A 21,083-nucleotide genomic window follows, 5' to 3' on the forward strand; every position below is an offset into this window, starting at 1 on the left:
GCAGGTGCTTACTTACGAAAAGCCTGCGGTTGCTTTTAATACGTTACAGAAGCTCTCTAGCATAGCGGTGAAATGACGGCACTTGAAAATCAGAAATGGCAATTTTAGAAAATGAGTAACTAAGGCTACAACCTGCGCTGTTCTGTTACACGCACTGGACCGACCGCCAGGAGGCTGGGTTTGTGTGCTGGCCAGCAAATAGCTCTGACTGCAGAGCGCAACAAGTGCTCCTAGCTGGGAGGCTGGAGTTTCGGTCTTTGTTGTAAAGTCATTAACCGTGTCAGCCTAGGGGCCGTAGTTTCTCGTTAATTTGCGGGCGCTTTAACAAAGAAACAGCCCCGACCAAGAAGGCAGCAGTCACCTGTCCGTCTCAAAGCAGGGAGGAAAATTACGAGTTAGGAATAATATCCACGCTTTTAAATAAAGAAGAGGGTTTTGGAAACGTCTTGACAAAACCATGGATCGCAGAAAATGAAACATCATAGTTAAAATCCAGCTGGAACCTTGAAAGCAAGAAAAAAAGAAAGGGGAGAGACTCTTTATTCCTCAGTAGTTCGTACAGGTGGGTGGATTGTGAGTTTTGGCGTTGCTAGTTGTTGTTTTATCAACTCACATAAAAAGCACTGCGATTTGTGTTCCTGTACCGGAGTGCCAGAAACTGCAAAATCGTGACGCTAACTCAAGATAAGCAAATGTATGCACCGATAAGTTTCCTCGCAATATTCCCAGATAACATTTCAATTACGCTCATTTCAGGAACCGGTCGTGTCTCATAATAAGGATCCGCTTATTCCTGTTAGGAGACTGTAAACCGCAACAGGAGGAATATATTTGAATAGGTAGGTTACAACCTGTGTGCATTGCGGTGTTGTTTGGAGGGGTGGGTTTACATCTGTATTAAAACACGCTTTTGTCTCTTGTTACCTTGTATGTTCTGTGACGAAGTCATCAATTTAAGTACTTTAAGATTAGATTATTTTGCACATTAAAAAAAACAGAAATAGATCATCTGAAGCTTGGTAACACAGCTAAGGCGAAGTTGACCTACTATACAAAACAAGATTTATTTTTTACGTTAGGTCGTGAAAAATAGTCAAGGGTAATGGATCTTTCATTTAAAGGTGAACGTAACTAAAAGCCTGAACTGATTTCTTTAGCATGAATGTATTTCATATTTTAATTTTGATTATTCTGATATTATATCTTTTTATATACTGCTCATAAAATAACAGGTAGGGAGACGCGTAATCGTACTTGATGATCCCACAGATTTCTTTTGTAGGTACGTGGTATTACTTCCTGTAACACTATTCATGACTCTTGTCCACTCTGCCTGTGTTGTTTGTATGACTTCTACAAGCGTTTAGTGTCTTTATTCTTGGATTACCTGACATCGCTCTGTAAAAGCTGTACAAAAACATTATGCTTTGGGTTTTGAGTCTGTGCTAAAGGTTGAGGGATAGATGACATTTAGCTTTTGGCTGGGAGTATCAACATCCATTTCACAACAGCCTAGTTCAAATCTGCAGACAGTACAGGCCTAAATTCTGCTTGCTTCTACCATGCTGCAGAGAGAGATTACACAGGTCTTTCTGCAGGAACAAACTGAATTATTTAACTGTGTCCAGAGAGAGACAGGTAAGTTACAGTGTATTGTTTCCAGGGACAAGGGATGAGATGTTGAGGCTGGGTGAGAGCACAAAGAGTCTTTTGTCATTTGCTGCTTGTATTTAAACAGCCAGCTTTTTAAAAACCAATGTGATGCACGAATTGTAGGCTTTTTATTGGGCTCACAGTGTAATCTGTGTAAAATGGCTGACCCTGCGCTCTGACTCTCCCTTCTCTCCCCGTCTGTGTGACTCATGGAGAGCAAGTTGGGGTATGCGGGGGAAAAAAACAAATTTCCTAATACAAGAAATTGTATATAGCCAATAAGGTGATCTTAATTTAATCAAGAGGGAAGAGCTGGGTATTCAGCAGGTGCTGCTGATACCTTTGCAGAAGGGGCATGTACTGTATAGTTGGCTTCACTGGCTTCTGCTGTCTGCCAAGTTACAGGGGCTGACAGGGCAAGGAGATCTCTAATTAGAAGCAAGGGAATGAAAGTCAATTTGCACGGGATAAAAGGACACAGCAGAAGTACTGTGAGTCACAGAGCACTGTGGATTGGCAATCTTTAACATGGGAGTGACATCTGACAAGCTGCCTGGTCTGGCCTTTATTGAACTTGTTGCATTGGTATGTCCAGACCTCAGCTAATGGGAGACATTTAGGCAAATCTTGCTAGCTTTTGCCATCAGTATCGTATATGTCTATATTTTAATAACAGCATTAATATAATCCACTTGTATGCAGTGCCGAACACTGTGTATATACATAAATTGTACTTTTTGAGGCTCAAACAGTAGCAAAGCATTGAAGGTAATGCCTATTTAGAAGCAGAACAAAAAACTTGCTTAACCTAGTGAGTTTTCTGACCTGATAAGCTACTCTGCACTTCCTTGACAGCCCCTTTGTCTAGTTTTCCAGTAGCTTTTAAAAATAAATCTGACTCGACTCGTACAGCAGGCGGTGTGCCTACTGTCCTGAGCTCTGGAAAGCCCGACTGAAGCGTGCTTGGGGTTTTTTTGGTGGGGAACTCCATGGTAACCCTGCTCCTGTTACTTCCAGCCTTGACTTTTCCTAGCGCTTCAGAAGCAGCGCCAGAGGGGTGGGAGTGGGCTGTGAAGCCCCTAGTATGCGGAGGTGTGATTGGCCGGCACTGCAGACTCCATGGTGCGACAGTGTTAGTGCCAGGACCGGACTGCTCTGCCTAATCTTCAAAGCTAGTGTGTGATTTCTTTTCCCCCGGACAAAACAGTACGGTCTTTATGCGGGGCCCAGAAAGGGGTTATGTTGTAGTGATCAGTATGTGACAGTCAATTATTCTAAATACAGCAAACTGGGGGGAAAAAGGCAAATTGAACAATGGTAGAGGTCTGGCAGGTTTGGCAGAGATTAAGGAGTGGAATTTCAAAATGCACTACCAGTAAGAGTGAACACCTGCTAAGCATACTTCCATAGAAACCTTCCCTTTGGATCACGAAGTAAATCAGCCTGTGTGGGGAAGAAACATTGCTTTCATCAGCGATATTTTATACAGCTTTCTGCAAGTCTTCCAATGAAGTTGTAACTTTTTTTTTCCACAGTTTGGTGTGGCTTGTTCCCATGTGGAAGGGTATTTCTCTTCTTTCTCCTGACTCTGGCAGCGTGTCGAATTCAACTTTTAGAAAACAAAAGACTATTGTTTAATTATTTTGTGATTTGTCAGGGGTGGTAGATCAAACTTAACATAAATTCTGTAATGGCGGACAGGATATAAACTACAAAAAGACTTTGCAGTGGTTGTACAATGGGAGGATATGAAATGACTCCTCCAGGCTTCATAACTAGAACAAACAGTCACTGATTGCTGGCCCTGGTATGTCTGACTTTTCTGGCTCACAGATTCAAACCAAGGTTATCATTGAGATAGTTCTGTATTTATATTAGAGACAGAAAAGGAGAGAAAGAGAGCTTGAACTATTTCCTTTTAATTTCCTGAGACATGGTAACCCCTTGTAGTAAAATCTTCATTATTCTCTTAGCCATGAACCATAAGCTCAAACTCTGCAGTAAATCAGGTCCTTGCAGATATTCAGACTCAACAGCTCTCCTAAAGACAAGGAGTCAAGAAATAGCAATGCCATTGGATTCTAGGTACCACTAAGTTAAAAAAACTTCCTTTTCAAAGACAAGAAGAGCTGGATGTAAATCATGTTGTCACAAACAGTACATCAACCACATTAGACTCTTTGAACTGTATTGCAGAAGGAAATAATCCCTAAAATTAAATATAATTAATGGCCCTCTTAAGGTTCTAAAGTGGGTTAGATTCTTCAAAACATTTTAGCCCTGATATCACCATTTTGATTTTATCTAGTTATAGTGATGATGATATCTAATTATTTAAACAAATATCTCAAAATCCATGCATAGTTTGTTTGTAATATTTCATTCTAGCTTCCTTATTGACCACAATGAAGCTGCTCTTTGTCAGTTAAGATAAGGATAATCACATATCCATATTCCCTGATTTGACAAGTTCACTCGGTTCACTTTCAGCGCTTGAAATATTTAGGCTAATTCTCATTTTGAGTCCATCTCTGAAATAGGATTCAGTTAGATAAAAAAAATAAAATGATGCCTCCTTTTAATCTAACATGACCAGGGATGTTCCACAGGGATCCATTCATCTATCATTTAAACCGAGGGAGAGCTTTGCAATGGATATCCTTCAGGTTGTCTGGCTGGCATTAATAAATGGAAGTCAGAACAGTTTTTAAAGTTAATAAAACAATCCTACTGAAACCTCCTTATCAGTTTAAAAATGCAAAATCTGATCACTAGTTCAGTGGTTTTCCCACAAATCGGAAGGCTGGGTTGAGATATGTAGGTGTTAACTGTGAACAAGAGCAAGTTTGTGAGCATCTTTGAACGAATTACTTTATGTTGCGTATCTGCAGCAAAGTGGACCATCATACATTGTATATTAAAATGTCAGGGGTTACATAAGTATATTATGCACACGATCCTAGTCTGTTTGTGAAGTTTTCCCAGTGATTGGTTTGCATTTAAACTGTTGTTTCAGTACATTAACTATCTTGCTGAGCATTTTAGGGTATCCTCAAGAAAATTGTTTGGAAAAACATTTGGAGGGGCAGCTACTCATAAGATGTAAGCTAAAGTTCTGTGATTTTCAAACATTTTCTTTATTACTTTATAACCTCTATTATCTAGTAGTACACAGAAAATAGCAGAATGCACCACAGTGGTATTTACCTTCTCCTGATCCCACTCCACACTTGAAAAATACCCCATCATTACCTATGTTCACATAGACTGAAGGCAACTGCCTTTCTCTACTTCCAAAGCTGTAAAACTAAAGCCCATAATCACTGCTGTGATTCAGCTGGCTCAGCTAGACGGAAGACCTGTCTGAAACAAGCTATACTGTGAAGGCACATCTCTGGTGTGCCAGCGTGAAAAAGGACATAAGGTATCTTTAATTTATCTAAGAGACACTGCCAAGCTCAGACATACTCTTTTTCTGTCTAACACTGAGAATAATGCCTGCCTTTGTCATACTAGATTATTGTAATTCCCTTTTCTTTGTTACCTCTAGTCATTTAATGCCTACAGCTTGTAAAGAATGTTGTTGCCAGAAATGTAGCAAAAAACATGACATTTGAACAATTGTGCCTTGTGTGGGCACACCTCCATTGACTCCCTGTTCAATCAAGAATTGATTTTAAGAACTTGCTTATGACATGTAAAGTTCTACATAACTGTGGTTCCTCTTACTGTATCTAAAATACCTGTTGATCCCCTTAGTGTGCCCACTCATCTCTCAGGTCTCTGAATGCAGCCCTGCTTTGTCCCAGAGGTGCAAAGAATAAATGCGGGCGACCCAAGTATTCCCTTCAAATATGACCTGTCACTTTTATAAGGGAGTCTTCCTCTTTTTCTGTGTTTAAAATACAATTTTTACAACTTGCATTTGAGATCTCTATGTGTGAGTCTCAGAACTGGTTAGTATTTGCTGTTATCATCTATTGCATCTTTGTAGCAAAAACAACCTTTCCCTGTTACTCCATTTCCCAGTTGTATGCACAGAGAGGGCGAGTGAGCAAAATATAGGAGGCTTCTTTTGAGAACCTTATTCGTGTAATAGCTGAGAAACATGAGAAAGGCTACGAATAAGAGGCAGCCACTCCACCCATCTAGCTCAACGGGAAATCTAACTGAGCAGAGTGCATTGTGGTTATAAACCCACAGCCTCTTCTCTTGAGTCTGAGAGAAAATGAGTGGGCATTGTCTGTGATATGGGCAGTGAGGATAACCTCCTCCAGAAATCTGGCTCTGGCCTGGGACCATTGCTCCCGACCTGGCTGGAGAGAATTTTAAACGGATACCTGCTGTCGTACGTGACACCTCAGAAACTGCTGAAAGGCGGGACAGCATCATCAGGAATAGCCACTAGGCCATAAAAGGAATGCACGCTTATGAACCCCCATTTTTGACAATAACATGGCTGGACTCAGACTACAAGACCCTCTGTTACACTGTTGCAGTTCAGGGCACTGTGGGAAATAGACCGTGTGTGTGTGTCTCCTTCAGAGTTCTCCAGAGGTGGCCATTTTCATTGCGATGAAACTCACGTCAAGCCTTCACTGGACTCCCTTGCGTCCTTACACCCCGTTTATCCTTCGTTTTTTCTTAGGAATCGGCCTCGCTGTTGTTGAAGCATGTACGACAGGCAGCGCTATGACAGCCCACCCATGTACAGCCCCCCCTACAGCCCCTCCACCAATGGCTTCGGCCCACCGGTGAGCTTTCACCCCCCCGGCAGCGAGTACAATGCCTACCCCCCGCCCCCCGGCTCCTATTACATGGAAGCCCGGCCGCAGCACTTCTATAAGTGGCGTTCCCCTCCGGGCATCATCAAAATCCTTGAAGGCCTGATCGTGCTGCTGTGCATCGCCATCTTCGCCTGTGTGGCCTCCACCCTGGTCTGGGACATGCAGTATGGTTATGGCATGGGTGGTTATGGTGGCATGGGTGGTTATGGTGGCATGGGAGGGTATGGCATGGGAGGGTATGGCATGGGTGGTTACGGCTATGGCACTGGAGGTTACGGCATGAGCTACTACAACTCCTACCCCACCCCGTACTCCGCCAAGACCACCATGATCGCCATGGCCGCCATCACCTTCATCGCGTCCCTGGCCATCTTCGTGACCAGCTTCTCCAAGTCCGACTCCTCGCGCAGCCGGAAGTTCTACCTGGTGGTGCTGGTGATCAGCATCCTCCTGGCCATCCTGGAGGGCATCATTAGCATCGTCTACATCGTGGGCATCAACCCCATGGCCCAGACCTCCAGCAGCGTCTATTCCAACCCCATGCTCATGATGTGCAACTCTATGTACGGGACTGGCATGGGAAGTTACTCCACCATGGGCATGTACAACCAGTACCTCTACCATTACTGTTACGTTGATGCACAGGAGGTAAGGGATCTTATCCACCTGCTTGTGTCTTTGCCGAAAGCTGGGGTTAAGGATAACTGAGTAAAGAGGAAGAATATTAGGGAATATGATGGTAAAGCACGATGCTGGATTTTTAAGCCTCTTAACTTCTGAAGGTGCCTTTTTTATTTAATAAGAAAGGGAACGGAGTGGAGGGGGCACAGTGCCACAATGGTTTAGCATTGCTGCCTCACAGTGCTGGGGGCCCTGGGTTCAATGCTGGACCTGGGGTGCTGTCTACGTGGAGTTTGCATGTTCCCCCCCCTTGTCCACATGGCTTTCCTCCAGGTGCTCCGGTTTCCTCCCACAGACTAGTGACATACTGGTGGGATAATTGGCTTCTAGGAAAATTGGCCCTAGTTTGAATTTGTGTGGCTATATCTGTGTATATTCCACCACCTGAGCACTGTTTACTGTCATGTGTTTTGAGGTGCTGGTGTGTTTCTCTCCATTCCTTCATTGTAAAGCAGATTGTACTGTGCCACTCTGATATACTTCTCTTCACAGAAAGAGACTACATATGTAAAGCTCTGATTGCTGTTCTTCCCTCCAGGCTGTGGCTATGGTCTGTGGGTTCATGATTGTCATTGCAGAAGGTATCATTGCTTACTTCGCCCAGAAGACTCGTGGGAAAATCTGGCGCTACGGGAAACCCAACATCTACTGGGAAAAACCTTTAACCGGGGAGTCAGAGGGCCGCAACGTGGAGGAGTGGGTGAGTGAGTGAGTTTGGGCTGGGTCAGCTGCTTCGGCCGTACTTGTAAATGCTGACTCACGCAGCCTAGTCTGAAATCGGGCCACAATAATCATGAACAAAACAGAAATTAGTTGGGTTTTTTTTTTTCAAAAAACATCTTGCTTTGAAGACGGCGTTGTAAGCTTCGTATTTTAAGACTTAAATGTGGCTTTCCTCAATCTGTATCTTTGAAAGCAAAGTCCTTTCGTCAGCAGACTTCATGTTGCTCGAGAGCTAGCAGTGCCAATAACAAATCTGAAACGTAAACAACTTGCTGGTGACACTGTAAGCAATTAAATCGGTAAGAATTTCATACAAAGCTGGAAGATACAATCCAACCTTTACTCCTAACCCTTCAGCTAGGTTGATCTGTCATACCCCTGGACTTGATTTAGAGAAAAATGTGTTCATAAGAGAAAAACGTTCATGTTTCGGGAGGACAAATAAACAGTTAAGGATTATATGACTATCCTTGAATGAAATGTGATTGTAGCTGGAATGAAGGTTAGAACATATGGTAATGATGACACAGTGCAATAAAGCCATAGAAGTGCAATAAAGTCCATTACCTTTGTCACATCTTCTGCTGGGCCAAACCCTTTAGGTGTTTCTATAAAGAGCACTCACATGACCCTCTATGTTCTTGATAGCTGTTGTTTGCTCTTCATACACTAGGTTTCAGTCTGAGTGATCATTAACTAAGCTAGATAGCAGGTAGTTTCTGGTGCTCTGCAACAAAGGTTTCTCCACCACACCAAACAGGGGGAATAATATGAGTTATATCCCCATATCAGAAGATCTGGGCTGCTAGAGATTGTCAGTATTTGCTCAGTTGTGTTTGTCAGTCAGACACATTGGAGCTCTAGAAATATGGAGGTACTGTACACATTCAGAAAAAGATAGAACAGAAACTGTATTACAAGTGAGATCTTATTATATAATGAAACACCCTATTAAACAAACTGATTCCCAATGTATCAAACCTTAATCAGTATTCATAGTGTTCATGTTGAATTAAGCCATCTGGGATAAGATGTAATTGGTGGGGGGGAAGGCTGAGCCTAATTTAATTTCTGGGCAGTCAGGGGAAGGCTTTTCAGGGGTGTTTCTGTGTGCTTTCCCATTCTCTCTAGGACATGCAGAAATCGGCCGCCATCACAGCTGAGCAGAATCTAAAACTCACCAGGTCTGCATTCAGCATTTACCACACAAGGTGCCCTAATGTGGCTCAGTGCCAGCATCACCATCCCCATGTTAATTACCATACCTCTGCTAATTATAATCTCAAACTGAACCAGGATTGTACCGTTTGAGTCTTGGTCTTGGTTTTTCCTGGTAGCTTGAAGGATTGATGTCTCACCTGTGTGGGCCTAGAGGAGATCAGCATTTTGCATTTTTCCAGACCCTTTACATCCTGTCAGTGTGACGCTGTGGGAGAAAGGAAGGGAGTAGTGAGACCAGTAGATGTGTGTTTGTTCAACCCCTCCTCCCCCCCACTGTGTCTGGTGTGCGAATGGGTTGAGTCACACTGCTGCTGCAGTTTCGCAGGCGTGACGCATTGCTACACTTCTTGGAGTTGGATGTATCGCAGGTACATTGTTACCTCTGATCACCGGTCCACTGACTGGCCCTTTTAAGTGTCTGTTCCAAGGCTGCCCTGCGTTTGAGTGCATGCATGACTGCGTGTCTGCCCAGTGTTGGACTGGTGTCCCAGTATTCCTTGCTGGGGTAGGCTCCGGCTCCCCCGCGCCCCTGGCTTGGATGAAGCAGTTAGAAGATGGATGGCTGGATGTTCCAAGGCTGTGCAGTGCTGTGCCAGGCACTCAGCTGCTTGATGGATTGGGCAGGGCTTAGTCAGAGCCTGGTATCGCACTCCCAGCTCCTTCGAAGGAGATCAGCCAGCTGATTTTGTTTATGCATGCCATGGGGAAATTAAGAGTCAGCAGATGGCTTGTCGTTTGGCATTGTTATTGTTTTTATTATTGTTATTGTCATTTCCCATCAAATGGAATCTCACCCAGTCTAACATGTATTTGTGTGTGTGTTTGAGCTGGTTTCAATATTTACATCATCTGTCTATTATCCACCCTCTGCTGTCATTATTGAATGACTAGTGAAGCCAGTGACTGTGCAGTATAGTGATAGTACAGTTTAACCCCTAAAGTCAATCATTAAGACTGAAGAAAGGGAAAGAGGCGTCTTTGACCGATATATTGTCCTTGTTGATTCCTTTAGTTGCTTAGAAAGCTTCTAATGAAAGACAAGGTGTCTTTACCTGAAGATGAAAATTCAGTCTTGTACTTGCTGACATGTAAACCAATAATTAGACCTAGAGTTGACGTTTTTGGGCAGGGAAAAAGGTTGCAGGTTCAGAGCTTTGCAGTTTTGTCATTCCACAGACCCTGTATTATTAAAGCAGTATACACTTTGCATATTTACAGTTGACGTCGGTACCCTGAGGAGTCGTATTTTTGTTTCAAGTAAATGTTTGCCTCAATACATTTGTATTGGATAAGGAAGCCTGCCCAAAACAAAGTGCTAGACGAATAACTGCTGTAGATCTTCTCAGTCTGCGTCCCGGAACGATCAATGTGTGCTTGATTTGCATGAGTGTTATCTGAGGACTTGGAGACGTAACATATTGAGTGTCTTTTGAGGTCAACACCTACCCGCATTAATACAGAGTGCCATTACAAAGGTCAAGTGTTTCATCTCTTCTCTAAAATGCAAATGTATCGATTTCAATCAACACATATAGTGAATGCAATTGCCTGGCCAACTGGTTCCTATCAGACAATTGCCTTCGGGACCTGTAGTATTGATCGCAACCCCAGGGGCTTAATCACTCAATTAATTTTGCTTTATATAGCATGTTTCATGCAAAACAAGTTGGAATGTACTTTTAAGAGCAAATAAAAAAGGAATGTGACATGAATAAATACAGTCCATCTCCCTACCTCTACATCCAGCTCCACATCTCAAAAAAAGCCTAGAACAGATTTTGTATTTCATATTTTGTCTTTTTATTATTTCTCTTTTATCTGTTTTGGGTTTTCAAACCAAATTATGACGTGTATGGTAAGTTTAGGATTAAGGCAGGTTTAGGCTTAGTCTGATCACTATAATGAATTTATTAGCATTCTACGAAACCTGAATTTGTAGTAGAATAGCCATTAATACAGGACACTAAAGAAAACAACAGGAAAATGCATTGAACTGAGAACAAGAGGCACTTTTTTTACAATAATGATTGTGGGAGTGAAACAAGTTAACTAGTCCTGTTTTTGACATTAATATCCTGGCGTCTTTCAAAAACAGTAATCCGTAGCTCCCTGCAATTAAATGAATTAGATGGGGTGAATGACCTCTCATTTGGAACCTTTCTTATTTTGGGTTACTTCTCACAGTCCTTTCCCACTATTGCAAGCGTTCCTGTCTGGCTGCTTGCTCCTACAGTCTGTGTACTGCTCCACAGTGTCTACAGAGAGGGCATAGCTGGAATTCCTAGATGACTTGCATTCTTCAACCCGATGCAACAAAGTCCTTTGTAACTCAAGATGTGTAGTAAATTGTTTCCTAGGATTTTCTCCAGCTCCAGCATAGATGTAACAAAGCTTCTCATGCCAAAGGACTTTGCTCAGTCTGTTTAGAGCCGTTAGCTCAAATGCTAATGAACAAAAACCTGACATTGTTTGTACACCTGGCAGTGTAGTGTAAGCTGTCTTGTGACGGTATGACTGAATGCTGATTCTGTTCCTGTCATCACTGATCAAGGACACGTTTTAATACGTGTGATGCGTTGTCTAAAAATGGGGTTGAAATATATGCAGAGTTTTGAACATGTGGAGAGCTCCTGGTGTATTTCGTGTGTATCCTGGTAATTTGCCGTGTGGAGCTGCAGGTAGAAAGACACTGCAGTGACAACAGGCCGCCACTAGAGACCGCTACTGTAGCAGGGGAAGGACTTTGTTAATTGTTTACTTGTTAATTGCTGGTAACCATAGAGAATGTGTTTTCACATGGGGTTGTGTTATTATAAGAGGGTATCCTGAAGGAGGCAGACAGAGAGGTGGAGCTACCCATCTCCAATAGAAGTGTTTCCTAGAGCATGACCAGGGCTCAAAGACAGCTATGTTGTTTTTTCTTTCCTTAAGAGTCCTTTGTTTTTCTTCCACTTTCAAGTGCAGCCTAGAGAGCGTCTTGTTAACAACCTGTGTTCTAGATTTCCGTTAATGATTCAACAAAGTGTGAAGGGTTCCGTGTTGATGGAAACCAAAGCCACACTGCCTGGACAGGGAACCTTCTGACGGAGGCTTTGGCCTCGTTGTTTCAAGTTGTAAAATGACGTCATCTTTCAAGGCCCACACTCACACTGGCGATGGGATCGGCCATTTGCATTTATCATTTTCAAAAATGTGTAAATAAATGGAACATTAAAGAACGACACATTCTGCTCGATTTCGGTTGATTTTCAGTCTAATTTTGCTTCCATCTGCTATAATATTTTATAGCTTTTATTAATGTTATTTTGCTTATAAAATATGAGAAGGCAACCATACTGGTTTTTGTTAATCGGTTATGTCTTTGACTCTGATCCACCTAATTGGCCAACTGGCTTTGACAGAATCCCGAAATAGATTTGTTTGTTTTTACATTGCAAGTTTGTCACTGAAAGAATCTCATCTGGCTAGCGATAATAATCTAGGAAGTGTGTGCCTTAGGTTTAGGCACTGTGGGAGGCATAGTCCGATTTAAAACAATGGACATTTTCTAATGCTGTTCTGTGGGGGGAGCCATGTCAGATCTTGTACTCCCTTGAGGAGAGAGAGCAGATTTGCCTCCTGATAAAGTGAACTAAACAGAATCTGGTGCCTGCCATTGTGCCTGACCTTCTTTAGACTCAGAACTCTGACCTCCAGGAGACCCCTGCAGTCTCAGTTTGAGCTCAGGAAGCAGCATGGTGATCCAACAGGAGGATATCCTTATTTTTCCCTCTGCGTCTTGTTTGTGTTGCGCTGTGAACAGTTGGAAGAAGACAGCGGCAAAGCTGCAGGAGGAGAATCAAAAAATAGATCTTGGCGAGTGTTCCTCAGGCATATAAATCAGAGTAAGGTTTCCTGAAGGTCGTCCTGTTAAAACATTATTACAATAGGAGCTGGTGTGTAGGTGGGAAACAAGCTGAAGGAAGAAAAGGACAGAGACCGCATTTACTGCTGCTATCTGGATTGTTGTGTACTTTTTATTTGACCCCTGCCAGATGAAAGAAGTGTAAAATAATTTGAAAAACCTGCAATTCATGACGTAGAAGTGGGAGATGCACAGTCTCAGGTAGGCAGGGGTTAAGGCGGGTCAGTGGAGAAAGGTAGGTGATGGATAGTTATAAGATCTGCCTTCTCTTGATAGTGTGGGAGCAGCACGGCGGGGGGGAGTGTTAACTGCAGAGGGAATGGGAGTCGCAGTCAGGGCAGCACAGTCCAATTTCACACTTCACTGGCCCCCCAGACTGGGAGAGACCTTGAGCTGTGAGTGAAGCCAGCCTCCATGTGACCTTGAAGCAGGAACACCTGGGGTTTCAGTCACAAGCCATTACTGCTCAGCACACCTGCTTGCCTGTTTTGTGCATCCCAGAATGCTCAGGCAACGTAGTGTGATCAATCTGATCCTGTGCTTGCGTATGGCTTTCTCCTTACCTGGGTTATTCGTTGTGCTTCAGCATCCCTCTAACAGCAGTTGTGTACATCATTAAATTTACTCTCCTGTCACTCTCGCAGTTCTGAGGAGTGTAGTCTCCAGCTTCTTTTCATAGTGCTTTAACCATTTGAAAGGAGAATACAAGCGATCCATTTCTTCAGCGCTGTACACAAACCGCTGGCCTTGACGGTTTTGTTCGGCAGTTGTACAAACACGTTTTTAGTGATCGGTAGCTGCTTAATGTGTTGCTTTTACAAGAGCTGATTTAAATTCTGTTCCTTTTCTCTTATTTTTGTCCATGCACCCACAGGTCAAAAATGTGGAAGATGAAAAGAGTATTCATGACGCCCCAACGGTAGTGCTGTCTGAGAAAATGAGCTCTCCTCTGAACGCTGTCAACAGTGTCAAAAGTGTCAGCACCTACCCAACCAAAGCAGACAGCTGCTTCAGCTCTGGGACCTACAACAACCAAGAGTGAGTAATGAGGCAGTGATTAGATGGAACTTTGAAGGGTTCTGACTGGGGGTGACGTCAGGGCTCCGAGAATTGCCTTGTTCCATGACCTTTTCATTAGTTCTGAATTAACTGTATGAGCTTTACTCACTACCAGGAAGGGGACATGTCCAAATCATGTGTAATGGGGTTAGCATATGTAATTGCATCACAGTTCTCAGCCCTTAAAGTTTCATTGTGTTTTAGCGTTTAGTGTTGGTCAAAAAACTGAATTTTAGAGCACCCGCACACTGAATGATTCAACAAATACAGGATCCGATTCAATTAATGTTCCTTTTGTGGGTGTGAATAGCATTTTCCCATAGGATCTGAAAGCACTTTACATCTAGGAGGAGATCCATTCTTATCTGTCACTGAAGTGGAGCCCCCACCTGGTTGGTGAGAAATTCACCAAATTCGCCAAATGAGTTAAGGGGGAACTTCAGGAAGGCCAGGTTGTGCAAAGCTAGAATGGAATCTCTGATCAACTAGTCAGATCACCGTTTGGATCACTGTATGTCATTACTTAGTTGTAACCAGGATTCTCGGCTGCGTTGCATGGTCGACCTCATGGGCGTTGGGGCTGGGTGGATTTGAGAAGGCCGGGACAGTGTCAGTTTTGCAGGGAAGAGCTTGCAGCTCCTCCCTGGCTGTATCCAAGGGCTCGCAGTGTCAGCGAGAGCGGTGTCTGCCCTCCCTCTGATGACTGCTGGGTCGTAAGAGCTGTGAGCTTGCAGGGCCATCAGAACGCGCACACATGCCATCCTCATTTCTCCTCTGTGTGGTACCGCGGTATTGATGGAGCAGGGGACCTTGTCCCTCTCCACTGCTGCTCAGTCGTCGTGTTTTGGGATCATTTTCTAACTTCAGCTACACGGACACTCCTGCCAGCCGGCCCTCGGACGGGCCGTCCCGCGGAGTGAGCTCCAGCCCCTCGGAGGAGGCGGGAGGGGTGCGGAGGCCCTCTGCCTGGAGGGGGAGGAAGAGGCGGAGGAACCCGGAGCTGGATGAGTCGCAGTACGAGACGGATTATACCACTGGCGGGGAGACGTGTGGGGAGCTCAACGAGGACCAGTGGAAGAGGTAAGTCTGGTGCGGGGACCTCTGGCTGCTGGGACGGGCCTCTCGATACTTCTTCCAAGACTTCTGGACATGTCCTAGTCTGACCTCTGCGAAAATGGCTGGTCATTTATTCAGCCAGTGTTACAGCTGGCCCATTCGCAGCTCCAGTCCGCAAATCTACTAAAATCTAAAAATTTTACTTTCAGTAACACTTTGACTTCACTGAAGAATTTATCATGCTGTTTTAATTCACTCAAGTCGAAACATCCATTTAAGGACTGTGGGGATGCAAATGTTTCTGGGGGTTTGATGAGATGTCCACAGGAATGCATTCTTTCAGAACTGTGACCTTAGCTAGAGTGTCTCAGAAGGCAGCCATTCCAGTCCACTCTGTTTGTTGTACATTAGTGCAACAGCTCATCAGTTCTTTAATTTGCTAGAGATGTCAACATTCTGCACCAGCAGCTCCACTACAAAACCCAGAATTGAGAAAGGAGGGTGCATTGCTCAAGAGTGGAATTAGGCAGGACATGGGGGTTCACATCCCCACATGTTTAGGTTGAGCATGAGCTTAAAGCATGTATACACTGGCCTCCCAACCTGGTCTGAGAGAAACCCCTCCTATGAAGTTATTACATATTCATATAGAGCAGGAAGGTGTCAGTTTGACTTGTTTAGCCAATGACCAGCTCAATTAAGCAGACTCTCGAAGGCTGATTAAACTTCAAATGCCTTGTGATCCTTGGGCCCGTGATCTGCAGACCTTTGTGTGACCTCTAGCCAAGAGCAAAGCCAGCCTCTGAGAAACTAACCAAGTGCCTTCCCTCTCCCTTCCTCCTTGTCAGCATGTACCCCCCAATCACATCCGACGCCCAGCGGCAGGAGTACAAGCGGGAGTTTGACTCCGACCTGAAGCAGTACAAGCGGCTGTGTGCTGAAATGGATGACATCAGCGACCAGATGAACAAACTGAGCAGAGAGCTGGACAGCCTGCAGGAGGGCACTGCGAAGTACCAGGTTAGGTGGCGGTGCGGGGTTTACAGAATACAGCCTGGGTGTCCCTTGAGGAAGTCTGAGGTTCCACTTTGCTGCTTATCACTGCCTTGAATGACACGTTACAGAAATGGCAGACACTTCTCCAAAGTGCCCTTGGGCCAGTGGATCTGGTTGCTTGAAAAGTGGACAGGTGCTCTTTGTTATGATGCCAAAAATGGGGAAATCATTAAAGATTAAAGGAAGTTCACTCCTGGAGGTTTCGGCATGGTGATTAATAGTTATTTTTGGTTCATGTACCGGCCGTATGCTTGTGCAGTAATGTGTGATCGAGGGAGGGTGTCCTGTAGTGGGGACAGAGAGCAAGGTACAGGTGCCTCAATGCCTTCTTCTCTTGTAGGGGGTGGCTGAAGAATACAACAGATTGAAGGACTTGAAACGGGTGAGTTATCAACGCCCCTCGGCTGTAGCTTTCTGATGGGATTTGTGCAGTAGGCATGCAAGGTCTTTTCTTACTACAAGACACTGTGTAAATGCGGGGACTTTGGTTCACATCCATCGGTTATCTTTTGCATTAAGGAAGCAAGGGACAGGAGCCCACGCTGAAACCCTTGGTGGATTTTAAAGCTTTTTATTATTGCAGAACGGTTGATGATAATAAATGGTATAACGTATCAGGGGCTGTATTGCAGTAGTGCCGTGCTGTGTCCCCAGGGTCACACAGCTGTGAGGTGTGGATTCCCAGGACTGTCACTGACTCCTGCTCCCTCTTGCGTTCTAGACCCCCGATTACCAGACCAAGAAGCAGCAGTGCCGAGAGCTGCGCCACAAACTGTTCCACATCAAGCGCACGGTGAAGGACTACGACAAGGGGTGCTCCTAGAGCCAGGACCCCAACCGGCCCCACCTACACCCACTCCTTGTAGACTCGACATCAGAGACTAAAACTGTTTTTTGCTGCAGGGATCCTGCAAACCAAAGCTGTACAGATCCTTTGAGATCTACAGGGCTGAATCTGCTTACACAGGGTTCCAGAGCTCCAGACAGATTGAGAAGCCTCCAGGTTTGGAAGGTGAAGGGTCTTGGAAAACATTGCATCTAACATTGAACAGGCTTCGTTGGGGGCATTTCTCAATAAGATGCACAACAGTGCATTGGCTTGTACACTCATCTGTCTTTGTACCTTACATTCTGTACTGCGTTAGCTCCAATAAGATGATCTCCATTTTACAATGCATAACAACGTAGTCAAGCTGCTGTAGCATGATTGTAAGACTTTTTGCTGTTGGACAGCAGTTGGTGACAAATTCAGTCTGATGGGCTTAACTGTGATTGTTAATTATTCCAACTGAAGAGGGGATTGCTCAACATTCCTGCTCACACTTTGTTTCATAATTCTTGCAACCATACAAAAGCAGAGTTTTCAGTTAAAAGATAAGCTATAGCTAGGCCCCTGCAGAGAATGTGATGGTAGGGCCCAGTTGCTAAGCTGTGTCTTTGAGTAGAGGTGGATGACACCTGTAAAGCACAGGTGAAGCTTTTCAGGTAACATGTCTTAAAGCAGTTTTCCCATTCTCGGTGGCTGTTGTGATTATGGTCCTTGGGGATCCTTTGAAATCAAAAGTATTTCTGTGCGAAGCCGTACCTTGTCAGACCTCATATCTCTCCTACGAGACATACATGTCTTTACAAGAGACATACATATGTTAAATGTTGTATTTTTACATGAAATTCAGATTAAGGTGTGAAGGAAAAAAAGCCACTGTAGTATTGCCACTAAGTAATGTCAGATAATCATTTTGGTTTAGATTAAAAAATTGGAAGGAATTTAATACAGAGTTATTAAATTAGTAGGGGAAGTTAACACACTTCTGTCTTTAAGTTTAAAATCAAAATCAAAGGCACAGTAGGAAATGTTGCTTTATGGAGTTTCTAACAGATGTTCAGCAGGAATCTTGCACACTTCTGCTTGCCTACATATAGAGGTCTCGCACCTGTGACTTCCTGTAGTGCATCTCTTTTGCATGCTCCTATCACCTCATCTGCAACCCTGCAGCAGCTCTCTGGTGCAATCGAAATACTCAATATTTTTTGTCCCTCTATCACATTCATTAGAATCTCCATAGAAATGGAGACCTGGGAAAGCAGCTGTGACATTAAGCTGTAGTTTACACTTGATCCAACACTGTATCCGTTTTAATATGTTTGTATCACAAAACTGGGGGAGCATGTTGTTTAAGATGGGTGTGAAGAAGTTGTTTATGGAAAAGTGCTTCAGACGGCCAAGCACTAATGGAGTCTTATCTATCGACCTTTGCTCTGAATTTCAAGAACAAACTTCCAAGCATCTGAGCTCTTTCCATGACGCTGAAACTCTTGGAAATCAGGAGAGAAAAGGGCGTGATCGATACCAAGGAGTTTATTCTGTCCAGCCAGTGCCAAAGTAAGCTGCACACAGCTCCATCTGTTGGTTCCCAGTGGAACTGCCGCCCGTTATTTATACCAAAGACAAAAAATATTTTTGCTTTGATAAATATCTGTCAAGTGAAAATGCATTACTCCTCTCGTGACCAAAGTGACATTATCATAACATAAAATAGTATTTAAAAAGTCTGCTATTTTGATAAAAGATTATCAATTTTGATTTTTTTATGTGGTCTTGTTGGGGTTTAGTGAACCTACCCTGAGCTCCTATAGCTTGGCTGTATTGTATAGTTATTTGTATGGCTGTAGCATGGCTATAGAGTGAATAGAAATTCACTCAGGACAGAACTAACGGATGCCTGTAGTCTTTAAACAGACAGGATATACAAGCCCTGAATAATGTTCCCCTTCACCTGGGTGTGGTAGCACAGTAAAACTGCACAGACTACTGTTATCTACATCTTTTACATCTTAACCAGATGTGGCTGTAAGTCACTTTGAATAAAAGCATCAGCCAAATAAAGAGATTTAGTGAATTACTCATAAGATGCAATGCACTGAAAGGAATTTGTTTAAACAAATCAAAGTATGAAGAATGCAACGTTCACATTACACTCCTCACTATCAAATCTCCCCCATTTTCCGATCAGAGGTGACTTTTCCTGGATTTAGAATCTGGTGTCTGTTAACCTGGGCTTGAAATAGATTTGTGGAAATTCTATGGAGACATAAGCTCATCTTTAAACTTAAGGTGTGGGCATTGTAGAGCACCGGCTACATACCATGAATCTGGAAATTGTACCTTCTAAGTGAAGCAAGAGATACGTTTCCCTGACAAGAATGTTTAGTGAACGGATGTAACGTACTGGAACAGTGTCAGTCGTCTGGAGTTGTAATTGTGATTTCAGGAAAGGTGAGCAATTTGGCACCTCCTCTCCTCTTGGATGTGGGACTTTTCCTGGCTGGCGGATTTCAAAGCACTGCTGGTTTCTCATGCTGTGTTTAGCTTGTCTGGGTGTCAAAGCTCTGTATGAGGTTCCGAAGATTCCAGATACTTCTAAAGTGCAGTCTGTGTAGTAAATGAGTGATGAGGCACTCTACTTGTGGAAATAGGGGTGCTATATTCCAGGCCAAATCTGAAGGCTGGAAACTGTTTTCAAATTGGAAACCGTCAGACACGGCTTGATCAGACTGTGGTGCCTGCATCCGATTTCTCTCACAGAGTGTCAGGTCTTAGCAACTTTTTGCAATTATGTTTATTTGAATTTTTTTGCAAGGATTTTGGATTTGCTTCTCAATTTTCTATTTCAGTAAAAAAAAGAGCTTTGAATGCCAGCTGGGAAGACACGGGAAGTTTTACAACCAATGCTTGTTTTTTCCACTTTTTGTATGGTGTGTGTTATTGTTGATTTACGGTGGGATAATGTAGCCCTGTTCTGTTCATGCCAGGAGCCACCATGTGCACATTCCTTAATCCTGAAACCTTTTGCCTTCTTGTAAAAAGACAATGCTCTCAGTTTTTTTATATATGAACTATTACTTTTCCTAAATAGATTAGCAGATTTCCTTTTATTGAAAAAAAAACTTATTGTAAATGGCATTTACCAAACAAAAATAATGACACTTTTTAAATAAATCATTTAATCTGCACAATATGTTTATCAGACATCTTTTTGTTTCCTGCGCTTATGAACACACAGAAGTAAGAGTGTTTTAACAAACATCAGACAGTCTTGCCTCGGGACACTTCAGAATATCCATCTAACCAATACTTGAGTGATCGACAATAATTGAACATTTACTATTTAATTGACCCTAATGGTGAAGGCAATTGAAGTAACTGATGGATTAAATGGATCAGATGAGGTTCCATTCCTAGACTTCTCTGTTGTAAGTGTTTCCTCTATGCATTGCTTTACATGAATGCTTAAAAGATGCATTGATGTTTGGATATCAATCATCCACCCATTCATTTTCTAGCTGCTTCTTCTAATTCAGGGTGGCCAGAGCCTATCCTGGCAAACAACAAGCACAAGGCAGAGAATACCAATCCACTTTGGGGCACATATACAGACACAGACATGCACACTCATGTCTCACATCAGATTTCCTAGAAGCCAGTTAACCAACCAGTATGTCTTTGCACTGTGGGAGGAGACCCACACAAACCCAGCGAGAACATTCAAACTCCACACAAACAGCACCCCAAGTCTGGTCTTTTTTTATCACTTTATTAGCCCTATACAATTTCTTACATTAGGAATTTGTCTTTTGTCACAGACCCCAACTTGCTCTCCATGAGACACACAGACAGGGAGAGAAGCTGGGGGTCAGAGCGCAGGGTCAGCCATTTATATGGTGCCCCTGGAGCAGTTGGGGTGAAGGGCCTTGCTCAGGGGCCCAACAGAGTAGGATTCCTCTGCTGGCTGCGGGATTTGAACCGGCAACCTTCCAGCCACAGGCGCAGATCCTGAGCCACAGAGCCACCGCTCCGCCCAGGGAGCTTGAACCCAGGGCCCGGCCTTGTAACCCATCAATTTCCCAAAATAATGTAAAACCGTGAAATCAGTGCGTTTTTC

General features: G+C 43.6%; 1 protein-coding gene across 3 annotated transcripts; it reads left to right on the top strand.

Moving 5' to 3' along the window:
- Positions 1-47: 47 nt before the first annotated feature.
- LOC148639072 (occludin-like) lies at positions 48-20,157 on the top strand. 3 transcript variants are annotated; one of them, XM_088622124.1, is made up of 10 exons: positions 48-562; positions 757-839; positions 6,302-6,642; positions 6,676-7,088; positions 7,660-7,821; positions 13,844-14,007; positions 14,896-15,108; positions 15,933-16,104; positions 16,481-16,522; positions 16,862-20,157. In XM_088622124.1, exons 3-10 carry the CDS (start codon positions 6,327-6,329, stop codon positions 16,961-16,963), a joined length of 1,584 nt encoding a protein of 527 aa, XP_088478250.1. In that variant the 5' UTR covers positions 48-562; positions 757-839; positions 6,302-6,326; the 3' UTR covers positions 16,964-20,157. The 3 variants fall into 3 exon arrangements, with proteins under 3 accessions (XP_088478250.1, XP_088478248.1, XP_088478249.1); XM_088622122.1 differs by having other exon boundaries at positions 6,302-7,088; XM_088622123.1 differs by lacking the exon at positions 757-839 and having other exon boundaries at positions 6,302-7,088.
- Positions 20,158-21,083: the final 926 nt, after the last annotated feature.

This window comes from Lepisosteus platostomus, chromosome 27 (genome assembly GCF_059453375.1).
Source record: "Lepisosteus platostomus isolate fLepPlt1 chromosome 27, fLepPlt1.hap1, whole genome shotgun sequence".
Classification (NCBI taxonomy): domain Eukaryota; kingdom Metazoa; phylum Chordata; class Actinopteri; order Semionotiformes; family Lepisosteidae; genus Lepisosteus; species Lepisosteus platostomus.

What these genes read in the sequence shown, in the direction of transcription:
- LOC148639072 (XM_088622122.1), top strand. Translation starts at nt 6,327, where the DNA reads ATGTACGACAGGCAGCGCTATGACAGCCCACCCATGTACAGCCCCCCC. An exon ending in GGGACCTACAACAACCAAGA is followed by an intron (nt 14,008 to 14,895) that starts GTGAGTAATGAG and finishes TTCTAACTTCAG; the next exon opens with CTACACGGACACTCCTGCCA. An exon ending in GATTGAAGGACTTGAAACGG is followed by an intron (nt 16,523 to 16,861) that starts GTGAGTTATCAA and finishes CTTGCGTTCTAG; the next exon opens with ACCCCCGATTACCAGACCAA.